The 17,530-nt window shown below is 40.4% G+C and overlaps 1 protein-coding gene across 1 annotated transcript in view; it reads right to left on the bottom strand.

Moving 5' to 3' along the window:
• Window positions 1–11,000, bottom strand: part of GXYLT2 (glucoside xylosyltransferase 2) — a 12,718-nt gene extending 1,718 nt beyond the window's left edge. Inside the window, exons 1-4 of the mRNA XM_010166595.1 lie at window positions 10,817–11,000; window positions 10,492–10,623; window positions 3,830–4,081; window positions 2,666–2,789 (exon numbers count right to left, since the gene is read on the bottom strand). Of these exons, the coding sequence (XP_010164897.1) occupies window positions 2,666–2,789; window positions 3,830–4,081; window positions 10,492–10,623; window positions 10,817–10,957 (649 nt within the window). The 5' untranslated portion in view covers window positions 10,958–11,000. The remainder of the gene's footprint in view (window positions 1–2,665; window positions 2,790–3,829; window positions 4,082–10,491; window positions 10,624–10,816) is intronic.
• Between the last annotated feature and the right edge of the window lie 6,530 nt (window positions 11,001–17,530).

Below are 17,530 nucleotides of genomic sequence, written 5' to 3'. Positions count from 1 at the left end.
GCTGAAGCTTTCACTGAGGCTATGACAGTTTGTTATACTGAGATACAACAGAGCATAACAGGTCGTGTATTTTATCCACAGTCCTTGCAAGAGCCATCATCCATTAATTTCACAGGTCAGGGTTATTTAAAGATGAGCCTAATTTCTCAAAAGGTCTTGGAACTTCCTTTCTCCTACTGATTAATTTTTTTTTAAACTTTCTTATGCACTCGCAGTATTTGCAATATGCTCATAATAAATCACACCAGTCCCTGTGACCTTTTTGCATCAGAGATGCAGTACAATGAATCACTGCACTATGCCAGCGGGTTGTGGAGAAGCACTGAAGATTCAATTCTTCACTTGGCCTTTCTTAGCTTCCCAAGAAGTCTGCAGCTGGGTCCTGTGTGGATCTGGAAGAAGTAGGAGAATAAGTTTCTGAAACATTTCTTCCCTTAAGGCCTCTCTAGCAGGAGACTTCTCCAGATAGGGTCGATTCTGAGTGGTTTCCATTCAGCCTGACCTATCACACGTTCAGAACTGCTCCCCAGTGCTGCTGGAAAGACAGGCAGAGTAGTGACGCCTGATCCAAACCCTGTCACGCTTAACGGGAATCCTTTCAGTAATCCCGAGCAGATGTTTGCAAGTACAGCTCATCAGCAGGTCACTCTGGGAAGAGGATGTCATCAGGTGCTTATTAGCTTTCGTACATGGCACTTGAGTATTCTTGATCTTCTCCTCACCGTGACGCTTTTGTGCATCTTTTGCTGTCACAGCTGGACTCAAACAGCTGCTCTGTGAGGCTTCAGATGCACTAATCACCAGAACAGCCTTTGGAGATGGGGAAAAGGGCGCATCTCTTCAGGCCCCAGGTAACACAGTTCTGTGGATTTTTAAGCCAAGGCATTGCATCGTCTTGACCGACTCCTTCCCAGGCCAGTCTCGACAACCCAGCAGCCTAAAACCTCAGGGAAGTCTAGATTTTCTCTTTTAATTGTATCCAGTTCTTTCGTTCTCTTTTCTTGTGCAGTCCGATGGTACGTAACTTGTAAAAAATTATTTACTAGTTACAAGGAAAAGACAGACTATGGTGCAGAAAAGTCTCAACATGTGCATGTGATAGAGGATGTTCTCATCACAAAATTAAAATATTTTTGCAATCCTTGTTTTTTACCTCCACACTGAAGTTAGTTTGAATTCACAACTAATCTGGCTTCACCTTCCTCAGCAGACCCTCCCATAACATTCATTTCTCTTTGGAAATTAATTTATGAATTCACAATGAAGATTTTTTTCCACTTTATTTTTCCCCTCGGATTGAGGGTAATACATGATATACCAGGGACACTGATGTTTGACATCTGTCTGCAGCAAACAGATGGTAGCTTATTGCTTTGCTTGTGCTCTCACCTTTTTTTTTTTGCCTGGATTTGGGTATACCCAATTACCTACCCTATGACTCCTTAGAGAAAAAGAAAAGGGAACAGAATAAAGATAGATAAATCCAAACTTATTCTGTTCTTAAGATCACTTGAGGGAATACAAAGCCACATAGGAAACAAGGAAAAGCAAATAAGAATGGATACGCAGCATCCAGAAGCATGAAATAAGGTTCTCTGCTTCTTTGGGAAGCGTGTGCTATGCTACAATTTTGAACTCCTTGCATTTCTCAGATGTTTTTGGAAGTGCCTGAAGTAATTTCTATGTGATCAGTGCAAAATACTTTCAAGGGGCTGGATTTCCAGAAACTGTTTCAGGACTTGTGGAAAAATTCACATCCTTTTAAAAAAAAGATGCTTAAACTTGTCAGTTCCTTGGAAATACACACTCATGTGAGTAAGACTCCAATTCAAGAGGAAATGAAGGACAAACCAAAAATGTTACAGCTCGTTTATGGAGCCAAGAGTGATGGACAGGAATCAGATATAACATTTTGATGGGCTCACACGTACATACATACTGGTCACACTGGTCCACACTAGGACAGGTGTTCTCAGAGAACAAGGTTTTGAGAGACTTGAAGTCCTTCGTAGCTCTTTGTAGTCCCAGAGCAAGCAGAATACAGAAGAGTAAGGAACACACAAATCTAAGCAGCAGAATATAGGTGACACTGTCCTGGTGCCTGGTGGGGCTGCGTCATTCAGCGGCGAGCCTGGAAACACCTTTCTCAAAAAGCAACTTTTAGTGAAGGAGCCAAAGTGGGGAGGGCAACAGTTTCAGAGGAGATATTCAGTGGCTGTGTCCATTTATCTATTAGCTTTGTAACCTATTTGCATAAATATCAGAAAAATAGAGCACATCTTTGAAGGAAGTTTGGCAATTTCACATTCAGATAAACACCTGAAACAAACCCATTTTTTCAGCTGGGCCCTTGTCCAGTGACGCTGTTAACCACATGTACAGCTTTTTTTTTTCTTCTGATCACTAATGTTATACTTCCATATTTTCCCAGAATCTCCAGAGAACAGATTTCTATCTCCAATGGAACCCAGTCTGAGCCCCACTACCTGCACCACTTTCAGATGTATTTTCATAGGTTGTAAATCCTAGAATGCACGTACATATTAACTTCATGCCAGAGGACATTATACACGTTATAAATAACAAATAGCACTTTAAAAAAATTTTTCAAGTTCAAGAGATTTTCTTACCACAGATAATCCTGCCTCCAAGAATCATTACTTACCTGGGTTAAAGTAAAAAATTATATTTAGCAAATCCTGGTCTCCCCATGTAATGTAGTTTTTGTACTTTTGGTATAATGGATATAACATTTCCTCCCAACTCAAACCACTCGGTATCATGCTGTTCTGCAGGACAGAAAAACAGAAGCAATGTGTTAACACCATGAACAGGGATGTGATATATGACTTGGAGTGTGGCACCCACATATTTGCAAGTCTGCTAAGCCATGTCAGATACCCAGGTGAAAAATGAAGAACTGCCAGGAAATGTTAGACCTGGATAGAGTCGGAACAGCAGAGCTGACTGTGCTCCTGTTTATCTCAACAGGAAAGCAAAGTCTCCTGGGTGTAGCTCTGATGTCAGCTCCTGCTATTCACAATCTTCCTACTGTGAGCAACAAGAGGGAGAAAAAGTGGAAAAATCCAAAAATGCAGGGACAGGGTGAAAACTGAGGTATTAAAGCAAAGAAAAGTGCAGACTGCAAGTTATCTTCCCCCGGGAATTATGGTATTAAGAGTGAGGGCTTTCTTTACCCAAGCTGTTCCTGTAGCAGTACAGGAAACCCCTGGCCTTGACAGAGGAACAAGACCACTTGGGGTAAATAAAGTTTTTATAGAGATTAGAGAATACTTGTTCAATGGAACAAATAGAGATTTTACAAGCCAGGCCTTTCACAAAAGAGAGAAGATGTCAGAAAAAAATGTTGCCTTCTCATTTATATCATTTCACAGAATCACTTGATCTGCAGCAGGATACAAAATTTTATCTACAGCAGATGCAAAAAATCACCAATTTCACTGAATATTTACAGCAAGCTTCCCAATTAAAAAAAAAAAAAAAAAAATACAGTGACTGCCTCTGAAGATCCTCAAATTTGTTCTTTCACGTACCCTTCAAGGGAAAATGCAAAGTTGAAGAAGCCATTTTTATTACTGCTAACAGACTGCTTCATCTGCAAGTTCTCGGTGCTCCAGCCTCTTATTTTAATAATAATTCACTTATTTTAATAATAATTTTCACTACAACTGGCTTTAGTATCCAACTATATAATTCTATCTTTTTCAGATTCTTTATATTACAAACTTTATATAATTTTATACTAAGTTTTACAAGATGTGAAAAACACACATAAATACATTCCTGCAACAGCTGTATTTCTTCCCACCTTGAACCGAGTGTTGCGTATCCGTGTTAAATTCATTAGCATCACTCCAGAATTGACTCCAGTTGTCCCATAATAAGGGTGACGTGCAAATCGACTATACCAGCCAATCTTTGGTATTTCGTGTTCCGGGGCCATAGCAGCTAGCTGCGTTGAGTTGAACTCTTTCAGGATGTGCCAGATGTCATCGATGGGCCTCAGGAAGAGAACATCAGTGTCCACATAAAGGAGAGAATCCACATCCTTTAAAATGACCTTTAAAGGTTTGCAGAGTGAGGAGAGGAAAAGATGAAAAACAAACCAAATAGACAACAAAAAGGAAGATTATTGGCAAAAAGTACTTGTATTTTAAACTGATAATTGGAAAGAGGTTATTGATTTATCAGCTGAATGTAATTACACAGAGGAACATCAGTTACCAGGTTATTGGCTCGCTGGGTTTTGTTTGTTTGTTTTTAACTGCACAGCAAAACAGCTACTGGCTGACAGGAGTTGGATTCTAACCTTCATGTGAGACAGTAATCCACTAAGCTCTCAAAAAAAAATCTGCAAGGCTGATTTAGTTCAGTTCAGAAATAAACCCCAAAGAATATATATTTACATAGCTTTGTTAGTTCTTTTAGGGATCTGTAAGTGGTATTGTTGTACACAAAAAAATTAACCATTTGTAGAAAACATGCGATTTTACACAACGTATAGTGAGGATTCTGAAAGGATTACTATTGAAAATTATATGCTATATGGTATCTTATGAATCTGCTACTCTGTGAGTGAATGAAAGATGCTTTCACAATCAGTCACAAAAGCTAATTTGGATCCTGATCCTGCAGTTGGATTGGCCAGCACACAGAGCTTCCTCCACTTCCTCCAACTTTTCCTCAGAAAACTTTTCCTCTCCATTTGGTATCATGTTTCTTTATATGCCTTTCTAGTGACTGTTTTTCTTTTTACAACCTTGTGCTCCTTGTGCACATTCAATATTAATATACACAGATGTTTCACACTAATGAAGAAACCCCTATTGATCACAAAAATGTATATGCATCCTCCTGAAGAACAAAATTTGCTTGGTAAATAGAAATGCTGTATTAAAACTTAACAGGTCAGATTCTGATCTCTGTTATCAGACTCTAAATCAGGAATAACCACAGTAAAGTTAGTCAAGTCAGAAGGGTGTAAACCCTAAATTAGATCCAGGATATTTAATCTGTCCTTGTTGACAATGTTCCCCCTTGTGGCTGTCCCAATCCTTACATGCTCAGTCATTAATTTTAGTAGAGCAAATTATATAGTGCTCCAACAGTCCGAGAAAACTCCCCTGCTGTTTGCACCAGCACTGTTTGTTGAGTAATAAATAACATTAGTTACACTTGGCCATCAGTTCCAACTGCATTCTTGTTGCTCTTCTTCATTATTTGCTAAAACTGTCCAAAAATTCCCGAGGGAGTGAAACTTTCTTATTTTGGTCTCAGCCAAAAGCCCCATCTCTCTCTTTCTTTCTTTCTTTGAAAAGCAAATCCAAAAGCCTATTGATGTTCACCATGCTGTGGAACGTAACAATCACTCCCTCATCCAACTGCAACGACAGTAATGACAAACTCTCCTATTTATGCAGGTAACTTAATAAATTCTACTAAAGAAATTAAATTTTACATAAATTGAAATGTATTGTGACTGAAGATTACCTCCAAAAGACAGTGAACAATAAGATTTTGAACAAGTAGGGGGAAAAAATAACCTTTAAGTATGCTCAACAGGCATCCACTAAGATGCCAAATCCATGAGTATGGACTTAAGTGAGATTTTTCACCTGACTGAACACTGGGGGATTCAGACTGACATTTAGCCACGTTTAACAAATCCTCAACCTGTATTTCTGACAGGGTAACTACATGTTTTTCCTACATAGCAGGACAAGCAAAGTGTCTCTATATTTTAAACACAAGTTATGCTTCAAGAAAATCCATGTAAACAAGTCCAGCACAATCCAGATCACTGATGGAAGGTTATAGCAATACACCATTTTTCCACAGAAAAGTACAAAACAGCATGTGAAGGTATCAATAAATGAGTGACACAAATAGTTCAATAACACACTAAGAGCTCAGAGGTAAATATTTGCAAATGTTAAGTGTCCTGGAGTCCAACACTAAGAAAAACAAGTAAAAAAAGACAGTTATTTTAAGAGTAAATCAATAGAAGACAGACAGTTGAAAAGAAGAAAGGGCTTTTCATCTTAAGGATATCCTGGATATTGTGTGTTACTTTGTAGCACCTAGAAGCCCTAATTCATAGGGACCGATTATATGAAGTCATATAAAAATCAAAATATATTTTTTTAAAAAAAACAACCCAAATTTAGTCTGACACAGGACACAACATGAATACAAAGTGAGCAGAAGTTATCTTATCAATGTCTGTCAATATCTATCTATCAATATCAATCCACTCAGGATTCACACGCTCACCTTCCTGGTTTGTCAAAAGATTCTTCCCTCTCCTGTGTCTGAGGTGTTGCCCTGCAGTGACACCCACCAAGCTGGAAGGAAAGTTCTGCTGCTCGCCGTAAGCCCTTCACGCTTTTCTCTTTCACACGGGAAGTGTTAAGACTTATTTAAAACGTATGCACGTCAGTTTGAATTGCTCACAGCCCCTTCTGGCTGTGCATTTAACTTTGCCTTGGGTAGGGGAATTTAATTTCAAAAATTGTGGCTGCTCCTTGCATAGCTCCCAGGATTTTCATGGAGTTACACTGGGGATAAACTTCATTTAAATAACTCCAGCATTCTCAGTGTCCCATAGCTTTCATGTAGCTCTGTTCCCAAACACTGTTCCCAAACTAAACAGAGTTTTCAGAAACAGTGTTTTAGGCTTTACACAGCCTTTAAAACAACATTTAGCTTTTACTTATTCAAAAGCATACAAGAGGAGACAATATATTTTTGACTCTGCTGATTTTCAGTGTCAAAAGCAGTTGAACACCACAAGGCAAGCCTGTGGTAGCACAGACCTTCCTCCAGCTTGCTCTGCCTGCACCAGAGGCCGCACAGCCCGGGCTGGCAGCACGCCGAGCCTGCCAGGATGGGTAACCAGAGGGACATGACTGCAGGGACATGACACACACCTGACCTGGGGCATAAGCAACACCAGACTGCATTTGGTACTCGGAGTTCACACCTGCTAGTACAGACCATGGAGACACACCTGACAGACTGGGATTTTTGAAACAAATGGTCAGGAATATGGCTCGACTCTGCTCGTCTCCCTCCTCGCTCCACAGGCACTTACAGCTTAAATGAAGTGTGATTTTTTTTTTGCAGCTATATAAAGTATTCTTAGTATATCTGTCAAAAAGTTCTGCACAGAACTGTCTATATTTAGCCTGACACTTCACTTAAATACTCAATCATCTGTAATTTGATTTCACAACTTCTGTCTCCATAGATTCTGCCTGTGTTAGCAAGGTTGGTAAGTAATAGCACGCTACTGTGTAAACACATATTGGTGCGTTGTGAAGCTGTGCTACCTAGTGATTTGCAACAGCTAGCATGGCAGTTTATCAGAGCTTCATCCAAAATTGGGGACAAATCACAAATCTTGATGCTAATGTAACAGTTCCACAAGGTTGAGTTACTAAACTTAATTGTAGTAAGCAATTAACTCAAGTTACAACAGAGAAGGATCCTTTAGTCTAGACAAGGTCCTGGTGTTTATTCCCAGTGCTGCCACTGATCCACTGGGCTGGATACTTCAGTGTACTCAAGATGACAGCTATAATACAGCGACATTGCTAATCGACCTTAAAAGCTCTTAAGTAGATTAAACGTTTTGAGAAGAGTTCTAAATGTTAGTTACTATTAGAACTAAAATGATCCAAAAATCCCTCAAGCATTCCATGATACTTTAGCTGATATTTCAGTAGCTCTGAAGCAGCAATAGAGTCAGCAGCAAGCCAGCTCTGTGGTGTGCAACATTCCTGAGAGCAGCAGACAGTTTTTCACCTGGTGTCTTAACATCCCTATTAGTATTACAAGACAGTTTCAAGTGATTGCTGAGAGCATGAGTCTCCCAGTTTATTTTTAAAGTTTCACTTTGTGCTCACAATAAGATCCACATCTTCCTTAATTCCGTCTTTGCAAATCCCACTGATGGTTTTATTGTGGCAGAGTGCCGCAAGAGATTTAGACTTGTGAGATTACATGGAGGCTCAATCTACTTTCCCTGCATACAAGTAGCAAACGTGATCAGATGTCACAGAGTGCCTCTGTAAAACGTAGGAAGCCACATGATCTTCCTTAGTATTTTAGTAACCCAAGATTCAATGTGTACGTCATCCTGTTACCCAGGACAAAACAGTTCATTACCGCAAGCTGCAGGATCACATCCCATAGCTCTAGTGTTATAAGGGACTAAAACCATTGAAAGATTCTTAACACAATTTTCCCTTAACACATTCCTCATACCCTCCTGTCCACTTTCACACGCCTGCTGGTGCTGCAGGAGATTTCTTTGGCAGGAGAGGCACTTGTGAATCAAAGGCTCGCATTCCACTCGGGTTTAGCATTATCAGAAGCAAAACAATTTGCACAACGGAGGGCTAAACAGCTGATAAACACAACTACTGCTCTCCTGGGGTCCTGCCTAAATCCAGCCAACATTTTATGCCACTGCAGGGGCAAATGCTTAGGAGAGGGAAGGATAAGAAAAAAAAAAAAAGAAGGATACTGACATCCTGCTGGTATTTATTTAAAATACCAGTCAAAATAGTTCTCTAAACAGTAACACTAGAAAACCTCTACTCCTGCTGCGTGCAGACTGGATTTCTACAGCTTTGTCTCATTCAAAGGGGACATCAGAACCTGGTTATCAAGAACTGATAAAATAATGGTGGCTGACATTACACAGGAACAGGCCAGGCTTCTGTCAGCCTGCAAACCTGAGTACCAAAAGTCCAACTGGACACTTGCCACCTCAGCTATTACTACAACTTGTTTTCTTTACTATATCCATATCAACTTAGTGTCAGTTGCAACTACTCTCAGACAACCCTTCCTATTCAAAGCCATAAACCTCAGCCTGACCACACACAACATTGTGCAATTGCCCCAAGAGAAACAAACATTTACAGTTCACGCTGCCTCCTAGTTTTGGTAAGACAACAGGCAACAGACTAATATTCCTTGTAGGAAGTTACTGGAAAACTTCAGCAACATGTGAGTGACAAAAACGGAACCAAAAAAGCACTGCCCAGCCTAAAGGAATCAGCATGAATACATAACCCTTTTGTGCCATCAGAAGAGTGATGACAAATAAAAGTGAAACCGTTTCTGTGATGGAGAGTCTACCAAAAAGACAAAAAATACCACAGAAATAGGAAGAGCAGAGAATAGTGTTTACCCAGTGAGAACAACCCCCTTTGAGTACATCCTTACAAACAATCTGTATTGAACAAGCTAACGCTTAGGGATTATTTTCCAGGTGATATAAATATTTACTCAGGGGAGAGAGGATCCCTGCTGAAGTTGGAGTTACTTTCAGCCCATCTGGCCTTTGTGCTGTTGATAGTCTACCCCTAAACGGCAGATAAACAGAACTGCTGACAGCACATATTTTCTCACATATGTATTCATAGCCTACGTATCTGGACGTGCAGCTGTCTCCTGATTGTTTCCATCTGAGAAAGTAAAGATTTCTTTGTCCCCCCGCCACTTCTCATAAAACAGCAACGAAGAAATGTGGATCATGTGAACAGCATGTCACTTTATTGGAGTCACCCCAATCAACAGCAATGAACAAGATATTTTTGATGGATGTTCTCAATGCCACAGAATCACAGAATCACACAGAATCACAGAATGTCAGGGATTGGAAGGGACCTTGAAAGATCATCCAGTCCAATCCCCCTGCCAGAGCAGGAACCTAAATGAGATCACACAGGAAGGTGTCCAGGTGGGTCTTGAATGTCTCCAGAGAAGGAGACTCCACACCCTCCCTGGGCAGCCTGTCCCAGGGCTCTGTCACCCTCACCATAAAGAAGTTTTTTCTCACGTTTAAGCGGAACCTCCTGTGTTCCAGCTCACACCCATTGCCCCTAAGTATTATGACACTAAGTATTAAACAGTAAAGAACACAAATTTCCTCTGAACCTGAAGATCCATGGATGCATAGGGCTCTTGCATGAAACCTGCCTCTGGAGCACACAGGAATGACTACCTTCAGGGCAAATCTGACAGTCTTGGAGAAAGAAATAAAACTCAAGGAAAAGAGATTGCTGAAAGCATCAGTCTAAGGCTAACACATGGACAGGGAGATAGTGGGTAAAGAGGATATGATGACTGTACACTGAAAAGAATGTCATTTATGGAAGGCACGCAGCATCTACCCTGAAAGCATCTGCCCTGAAAGAGCTCTCCCACTGACTCTGGAGAGTCTGAGGCTCATGGAACCAGAGACAAATAAGAAACACACATCCTTTGTTAGCAGAAAAAAAAAAGTAAGGCTGAATTTCTGGTTTGGTTTTTTTTAAGTGGCTAAAGGACAGACTAAAATATCTTTAAGCAGATGTTTCAGCCTGAAAATGGTTTTAAAGTTACACCAGCAAAGCTTCCTTTCTGTGGAATTAACCTTTTCCTGAAGCAACCCACTCAGAAATCCAGGTGCCTTACCGGAAGAAAAAGGCGCTGGGCAGCACATGGTTTGAATAACTTTTTCCATTCCTGAGCATTTCCTACTGAGAAGGTTATGGGGTAAATGTTGTATTCAAACTTTTTTGTGTATGAGGAAGGCCATTCCTTCAACTGAAAGACATGGGAGGAGGAATTAGACACTACATGTTATAGAGCTTTTTAAAAAAATATGCATGCATAAGGAATTTATAAACAACATACAGTAAAGTAAGTGCTTAGTTACTACTTGTTGATGCCAGTGTAATTTTTCTCAGAGATCTGTGACTTCTAATTTATTTATTTACCAAATGACAAAGAAACTCACCTTCTTCTCAAAGTCAGGCTTAAGGGAATCCTCAGCAAAAATGTGAAAGCAGAGCCTCCTGTTGCTAAAGAGAACTGCTGATTTCAGCATGATTAGTGTCTCTTCCAGCCGGTCCCCACATGCCACAACTGCCAGATGCATGCATTGCAAAGATGAAGGCTCTTTTGAATGTTTCTGTTCTCCAGGCTTCCTGAAAATTCATAAATAGGCATATAAAAAATACTGAGGTAAACATCAAGAGAATCCCGCGTTAACAGATACTGGGGTTTTTTTCTTCCGCTTCATTTTGTACGGGATAAGGAGGTTTTTTCTGATCCACAGAACATGCAAGTAGCATGGGACGTTTTGTCAACGGTACAAATCAAGAGTGTTAAAATTACCACACAAGGAAATATGCTCTTTTCAGAAATTATCTGGTTATTCCTACATTTCTAGATTCGCATAAACCACTAAACTACATACACACGTGAAACTAATCCAATAGCACCTCAAGCCAGACAACTTGCTCTGTGCAAACGATAGCCCTTTTTTTTCCAGCTGAGCACTGATGAAGCCAGAACAGATTTATTACTATCTAGCCAACTTCCTAACACAATGCAGGTTACAGAACCACATCCAGTAACTTCATTACCAGGCCCATAACTTTTGGCTAGACTGGAAGAAGATATCCATACTTTAAAAAAAAATCCACTTCATCCATATGTAAATTATTCTAACAGTTAATTAATTTTGCTGTTAAAAATGCATGCCTTAATCCTGGCCTGAAGGTACTGGCATAGTTTCAAAGGACTGCTCTCCATTTCACCTGATGGAATCCCTGAGATTTTGCTAAAATAAGAGATTTTTGAAGACAAACATATTCACGTGTCCCAGATGAATCAGACTATATTCCACAAGCAGTCAAGGGCCACACTATGGGTTTTTCACTTAGCACACATTGGTGGAGGCTTTAAATACATTTCAGCCAGACTAGAGGGGAATCTGCACATAAAAGGCACAGTGACCCTACTAGCGAGCCAGAAAAATCAGGGCTCTTCTGAGGAGTTGAAGACATCTTGAAAATAGGGCCTTTTGGTTTTGTGTGATCCCCCCAAACAATATGGGGGTAAAATTACACCCTCCAGGAACACTTCTACCATGCTGCATTCCCATTCCAACAGGGATCACATTTATACTCCATTAGATGGATGCAGGCTGAGAAAGCAACTAAATTACCAGCATCGTAATCATTACAGGAGAGTTCAAAAGGCAAATCATAGATCACTACCAGTTCTTGACATAGCACTGAACAGAGGACATCAATCTCTGCCTGCTCTCAGCACACACAATTCCATACATACAATTAATCAGTAAAGTTAATACTAGAAACAAAAGTCCTAAATAAAGAGAAAAATGACAGTTAATAAAGCTGTCATGATCTTTTTGCAGACATTAAAATGCTGCTCTGTATAACTACTCCAGAGTAATCCAGTCTGTGTTAAGGACTGCCAGCCAATGGTACTTACTACTCACTATACAAAGCAACATGTTTCATTAAGGGTTTAAAGTCTTAGGCTTTAGTCTTAATTAAACCCCAATTTCATCAGTGTATAAATAATGGAATACTTCATCTATGTGAAGTGGTATTTACTTCCCAACCTATTAGCGTAAAAACCACTGAATTATTGAAGTGAATAATTAGCTGCTCACACAGATCCCCTTTTCCCCCCTTCTCCCTATCTCTTTAATGTTTCCTCTTAATTGAGTCTCTAAATCAAGCCATATGCAGGATGAGAACTGCTTTGATATAGCTTGTGGCAAAGGAATTCACTGGGAGAAGGACTAAACTCTCAGCTTTCATTGCAACATTTCAAAACCCAACACCAAAGCACTAAGCTTTTCTTTGCAAATTTCAGCCACAGTGAACTCTCTATTATGCAGCTATTTTGTAAAGAAAAATCCAATATATGTAGCCAAGCCTTTCCAATGAACAGACTCGGCAGAAGCAACCCTCGATGAAAGCAGAATGCCCCGTAAGCCCACGGGAGCTACGGATGAACAAGAGACATCCCGCCTGCCAACACAGACACCCTCCCAGCCCTGGAGAGTGGAGGAGAAGGCTGAGCCTTGGAGATGAGTAATTGTGAGTCACGAAGGCCTGGGCTGAAGGGGTTCAGGAGCCTGCAGTGGCCTAAAGAGGAATAAAAATCCCCAAGAAAAGGAGCACAAGGTAGTATTTGAAGTACCCCAGCAGCAGTCCAGGACACTGAGGGCAACAGTTAGTGAGGAGAGTAGCAAGGAGGTCCCGAAGAATGTCGGGACACAACATTCTGCACTTTTTTTATCAGTACATAAGGAAACCAAGAGGACTGTGAAAACAAAGGGGAGCTGGAAAGGCAGGTACAAGAGTGCCACAGCAGGATGCATTTAACAGCAATTTTAGCGCAGCCTTTGCAAAATCACTATTTTTATCCCCAAGTCTGAAAACAGGCAGGTGTAAAGGCAAAGTCAAACTGCTAGGAAGGCAACCGAGCAGATTACAGGAAAGAACATCACAATTCCCCTTCCCTCCTCTGCTTGTATGTGCACGTACAGGGAGGGAAGGGACAGGGAGAAATAACATCTGGATGAAAGGATATTCCTTAAAGATCTGTAGGATACAGACAGTGTCTTCACACCAAAACAGTTCCATTTTGACCAACAGCATCTAGGATGCTTCTGCTTTACACAGAATAAGTGGTTACACTGACTTACCTGGATCCCCTCTTGAAAATATAAAGGCCTCCACCATGTGCTGTCAGGAAAAACGGGGGGTTAGAACTCAGCTCACAGCAGCAGAGCAGCTATTTCACTTCTACCAGGAGTAGGCTGAACTGGGCACCAGGAGCCTTCTCATCCAAACAGATTTACTGCTTAATGAAGGGCCTTCGTTATGCTGAATCCTGATTCAATACAGTATATCTCCTCTAATTGCAAATATTTGTTTATTGAGTAGTTCCCAGTGGTTGATGCAAACGTGCTGGGAAGCCAAGAGTTTTCTGAAACATCTACCTGCTGAGATGCTCCCAGACAATATGACAAATGCGCTAGACAAAGCATGCATAGCTTGTTTTAAAGGATGGGGTATGTTAATACTGTGGTAAATCGGGATAAAGGATACAAAGGATAAAATTTGTTACATAGAATAAAAAACAGCTGGAAAGCAAGAAAGAACAGATTGCTAGGTTACCAGCCTAAGACATCAATAGCCTTTTGGCATAGAGAAGCACTCAGGTAGTAGTTGAAGGGTAAGTGAGCACCGGTTTTGTCTCTGTTTTGGTAAGTCAGCCCCTGCAAAGCTTTGGGTGAGTCATTAATTCTTTATGCTTGAGTTGTCCTTCCTGTAAAATGACAACAGCTGTTCCAGTAGTAACAATTCCCTACCTCAAGAGACTTCCAAACGCATTAAAAAGCACGTAGATCCACACTAATTATTATTAGCCAGTTCTTCCTAATGATTATATGCGCATTCATTCATTTATAGTCCAACTTGTTGTTTATGGATAGGGACTATAATTGGATTTTATGACCTAAATTAAATGTTTAAATGCATCTACAACAATACAGTGACCTGGGCCTTAAAGTGTTGGACAAGAACAAATAAATAAATTATATACACAAGGTCTTTGTTGCCTTGAGATCCTTCTACTAATTTCAGTATGTAAAGGTAGTTCATAGATATATTATAAATGTAACTAATATAACATCATGTCAAACTCTTTGCTCTGTTCTCTGTTTTACCCATGTGTTCAGAGAAAATTGCTTCCCGCTCTCCCTTTCCTCCTGTTCTCCTATTATATTATTAGATGGCTTTAAAATTAAGCACTGTTGCCTAAGATTAAGCACTACAAAATACTTGCAGAACACGTCCCTATGAAACAGCTGAAGACAGACTTGGTGAGACACAGCCTGAGAAAATGTTTATAGCAAAGGGCTTCCAACAATACAGACCAACTCCTCTCCAGTTGCCCAATGGTATTTTATTTACTGCATATATTTTTTTCTGACAGGCACGGGTACTGACATCCCAGAAGCAGTCTGAGTGCTCAAGTACAACAGCGAACGTTTCTAGGTCTTAAAGTTTAGATTACATGCAATTTTCTTATTAGTCACAGCCAAAGTGTCTCAAAACATAATTAACCCCAAACCTGTCTAAATCAATCCAGATCCATTCAAAATAATGCATTCCCATCTCATTACAGAGCCTGCTGATCTATTCAAGCCTTCAGATTTATTCCTGAGAGAAACAGAACGCATGCAGATTCTTACAAAATGCAATAGGTCGTTAGTTTTTGAAGCCGCCTTTGTATGACGAATCTTCATATCTCATTGACTCTTCCAGCGTAAACAAGTGAGATTCAGGCAATGTATCAAAGCTGGTGATTCACTAAACAGGCTCCTTTCCTGACAGCACCCAGTCAGTGTCCCAACAGTGTTTCCATTATATGAAACACATTCTCTCGCGTACTTTAAAATAAAATAGAAAGGCTCAAAATATTTTTAAATAGTTTTCTCACTTTAGTGCAGTTGCACAAAACTGACGATAGTTGTGGACAATCAAAAAAAATTGTTGAAGTTTCAACCTCCTTCTACCACTTTAGAGAAAAGGGAGAAAAACACTCAAAACCAGAATGGATGTTTATATCTTCTTCTTTTATCAAGTGGGTTCTTTGTTGGACAAGTGTGAGGTATTTGGGCCTTCAGCATGTTATTACAGGCAATCAAACTGAAGTCAAACTTGTATGTGTGCACACAGGCTGCAAAGAAAGAGAAAGTATCTTGACAGGGTGCCACATAACAGATGTTTTGCTTTGGAAAAGTTACTTCCAGGGAACTAAATATGCTGCCAAAGGTTCACTTCCCGAGCCTTGCCACGCTGGTTTAATAGAAAGTGTGGTCACAGCTGCCCTTCAAATGTAAAACAACCCTTTTGCTTTTCGATAGTTTGCACACATTGGTTTGGCACATAGTTATAATTCCTCATATGAAAAAAAATCTTACTGAAGGCACAGGACTTGCTACTTCCAAGAGGAAGGATCAGTAAAAAGTAAAACCACCATCAAAAATCAGTTTTCAAAGGTAACCAGAAACTTAGATGCAATGCTCATCTAGATTTGCCTAAATTATCTAATGACCAGAGCAGGACACACGACGGTATTTGATAACGTTTGCTAGGTACGAGCCAGCTAGCCCTACGTGACGACATTAAGCTTTTATCATGTGTGACTACTTACATGTGAAGAGACCTGTTCTTTTTAAAACTTAAAAACTAATGTTTTCTATGTATGTGACTACAAAACCCCAGTGAAAATACAACTCACTTTGCTTGCAACGTGACTGATTCTTATAAAGCAAATGCACATCCTAGATAACACCTTTGATTATTTCTGAGTTCACCCTAAAACCTGCATCCTTCCGATGAAACTACACAAATCAACTTGGCAAAACTGAATTAAAACAAACAAACCCCCCCCCCCAAACCCCCTAAAAACTCCAAAAAACCAAATCTGAATAAAAGGCATGGTTTAAATACAGCATTCCTCTCTTTTTTTTTCCTTTTGTTGTGTTGCAGACCTTGTAAAAAGTACTTACAAAGTCAATAAATAACAGAAAAGTTAGATAATGTCAAATATTGGAATATGAAGAAGCTCACTGCAAAGCTCATTGAAATGGAACAGTTGTTTACACTCTAGCAGTTTCATACTTTCTGGGCTCCTTCCTTCAGTGTTCTTCTTGATTTCCATGATAATCGCAGAGATATGCCTTAAAGAAAAATGACTTCAGGAGGTACAGTTGCTAGTGGAAATAATCCTGCTTTAATACATGCATTTGAATTCCATCCATGATCCATTCTCAGCCACAGTAAACATCTCTCGCATTCAGTAGGGTCACAATGCTTGTAAGAAACCAACTGCTTTAATAAGTTAAGGAATAAGAGCCCAAAAAGCAGGAATAGTCTTTCATTCAGAACATCTCTGTGAAATCATGAATCAAAGACACAAAGACATACCAAGTTAATTAGATACATGAGGTCACACTGACCATAATATAGTTGGAATGCAAAGGAGGAAACAGTCCTCCACCCACCGAAAACACACTGCCCATGTATTTTTTCTGAAGTAATTACAGTTTGTTTGGGGTTTTTTTTAATATTCTGCCTGTAAGGTGTTGCAAGAGGGAACACAACACACCATGATTTCAAACTCTTTTTTTTTTAAAGTTCTGCTAAATTAATTTACATATAAAAAGCATTCAAAACAAAAAGCTCAAACAGCTTCAAATCTCGCAGTTTGGATCCCAGCTGTATCACACAGAACTATCCTTCCCTTTTCCCTGCAGCATTCATAACAGCTTTGCAGAAGTGCAGCTCCCGAGCCTGACAGCAGCTCCTCAGCACCTCCGGCCAACGAGTCCCACATTCCCCACGTCAGCCTCCAAAACAAGGCCAAAACTCATGGAAAAGCAGCGATTCCAGAGGCCGCCCTCGCCCAGGCAGCCAGAGGAGGGAGGAGGCATCGCCCCGCTCGGGCGCAGGGACCGGGGGCGGAGGTGACACCTCCACGCACCTTCCCGGCATCTGCCAACCGCGCTGCGAGTCAGCACACGCGGGGAAAAGTTTATCGTTCCACAGGCAGAGCAGTTCGCACGGGGTTTGTGATCACCGGCCGCTCGCAGAGGCGATGGGGGAAAAGATCT

Source organism: Antrostomus carolinensis, unplaced genomic scaffold (genome assembly GCF_000700745.2).
Source record: "Antrostomus carolinensis isolate BGI_N321 unplaced genomic scaffold, ASM70074v2 scaffold49784, whole genome shotgun sequence".
Classification (NCBI taxonomy): Eukaryota; Metazoa; Chordata; class Aves; order Caprimulgiformes; family Caprimulgidae; genus Antrostomus; species Antrostomus carolinensis.
This window is presented reverse-complemented; position numbering and strand designations above follow the sequence as displayed.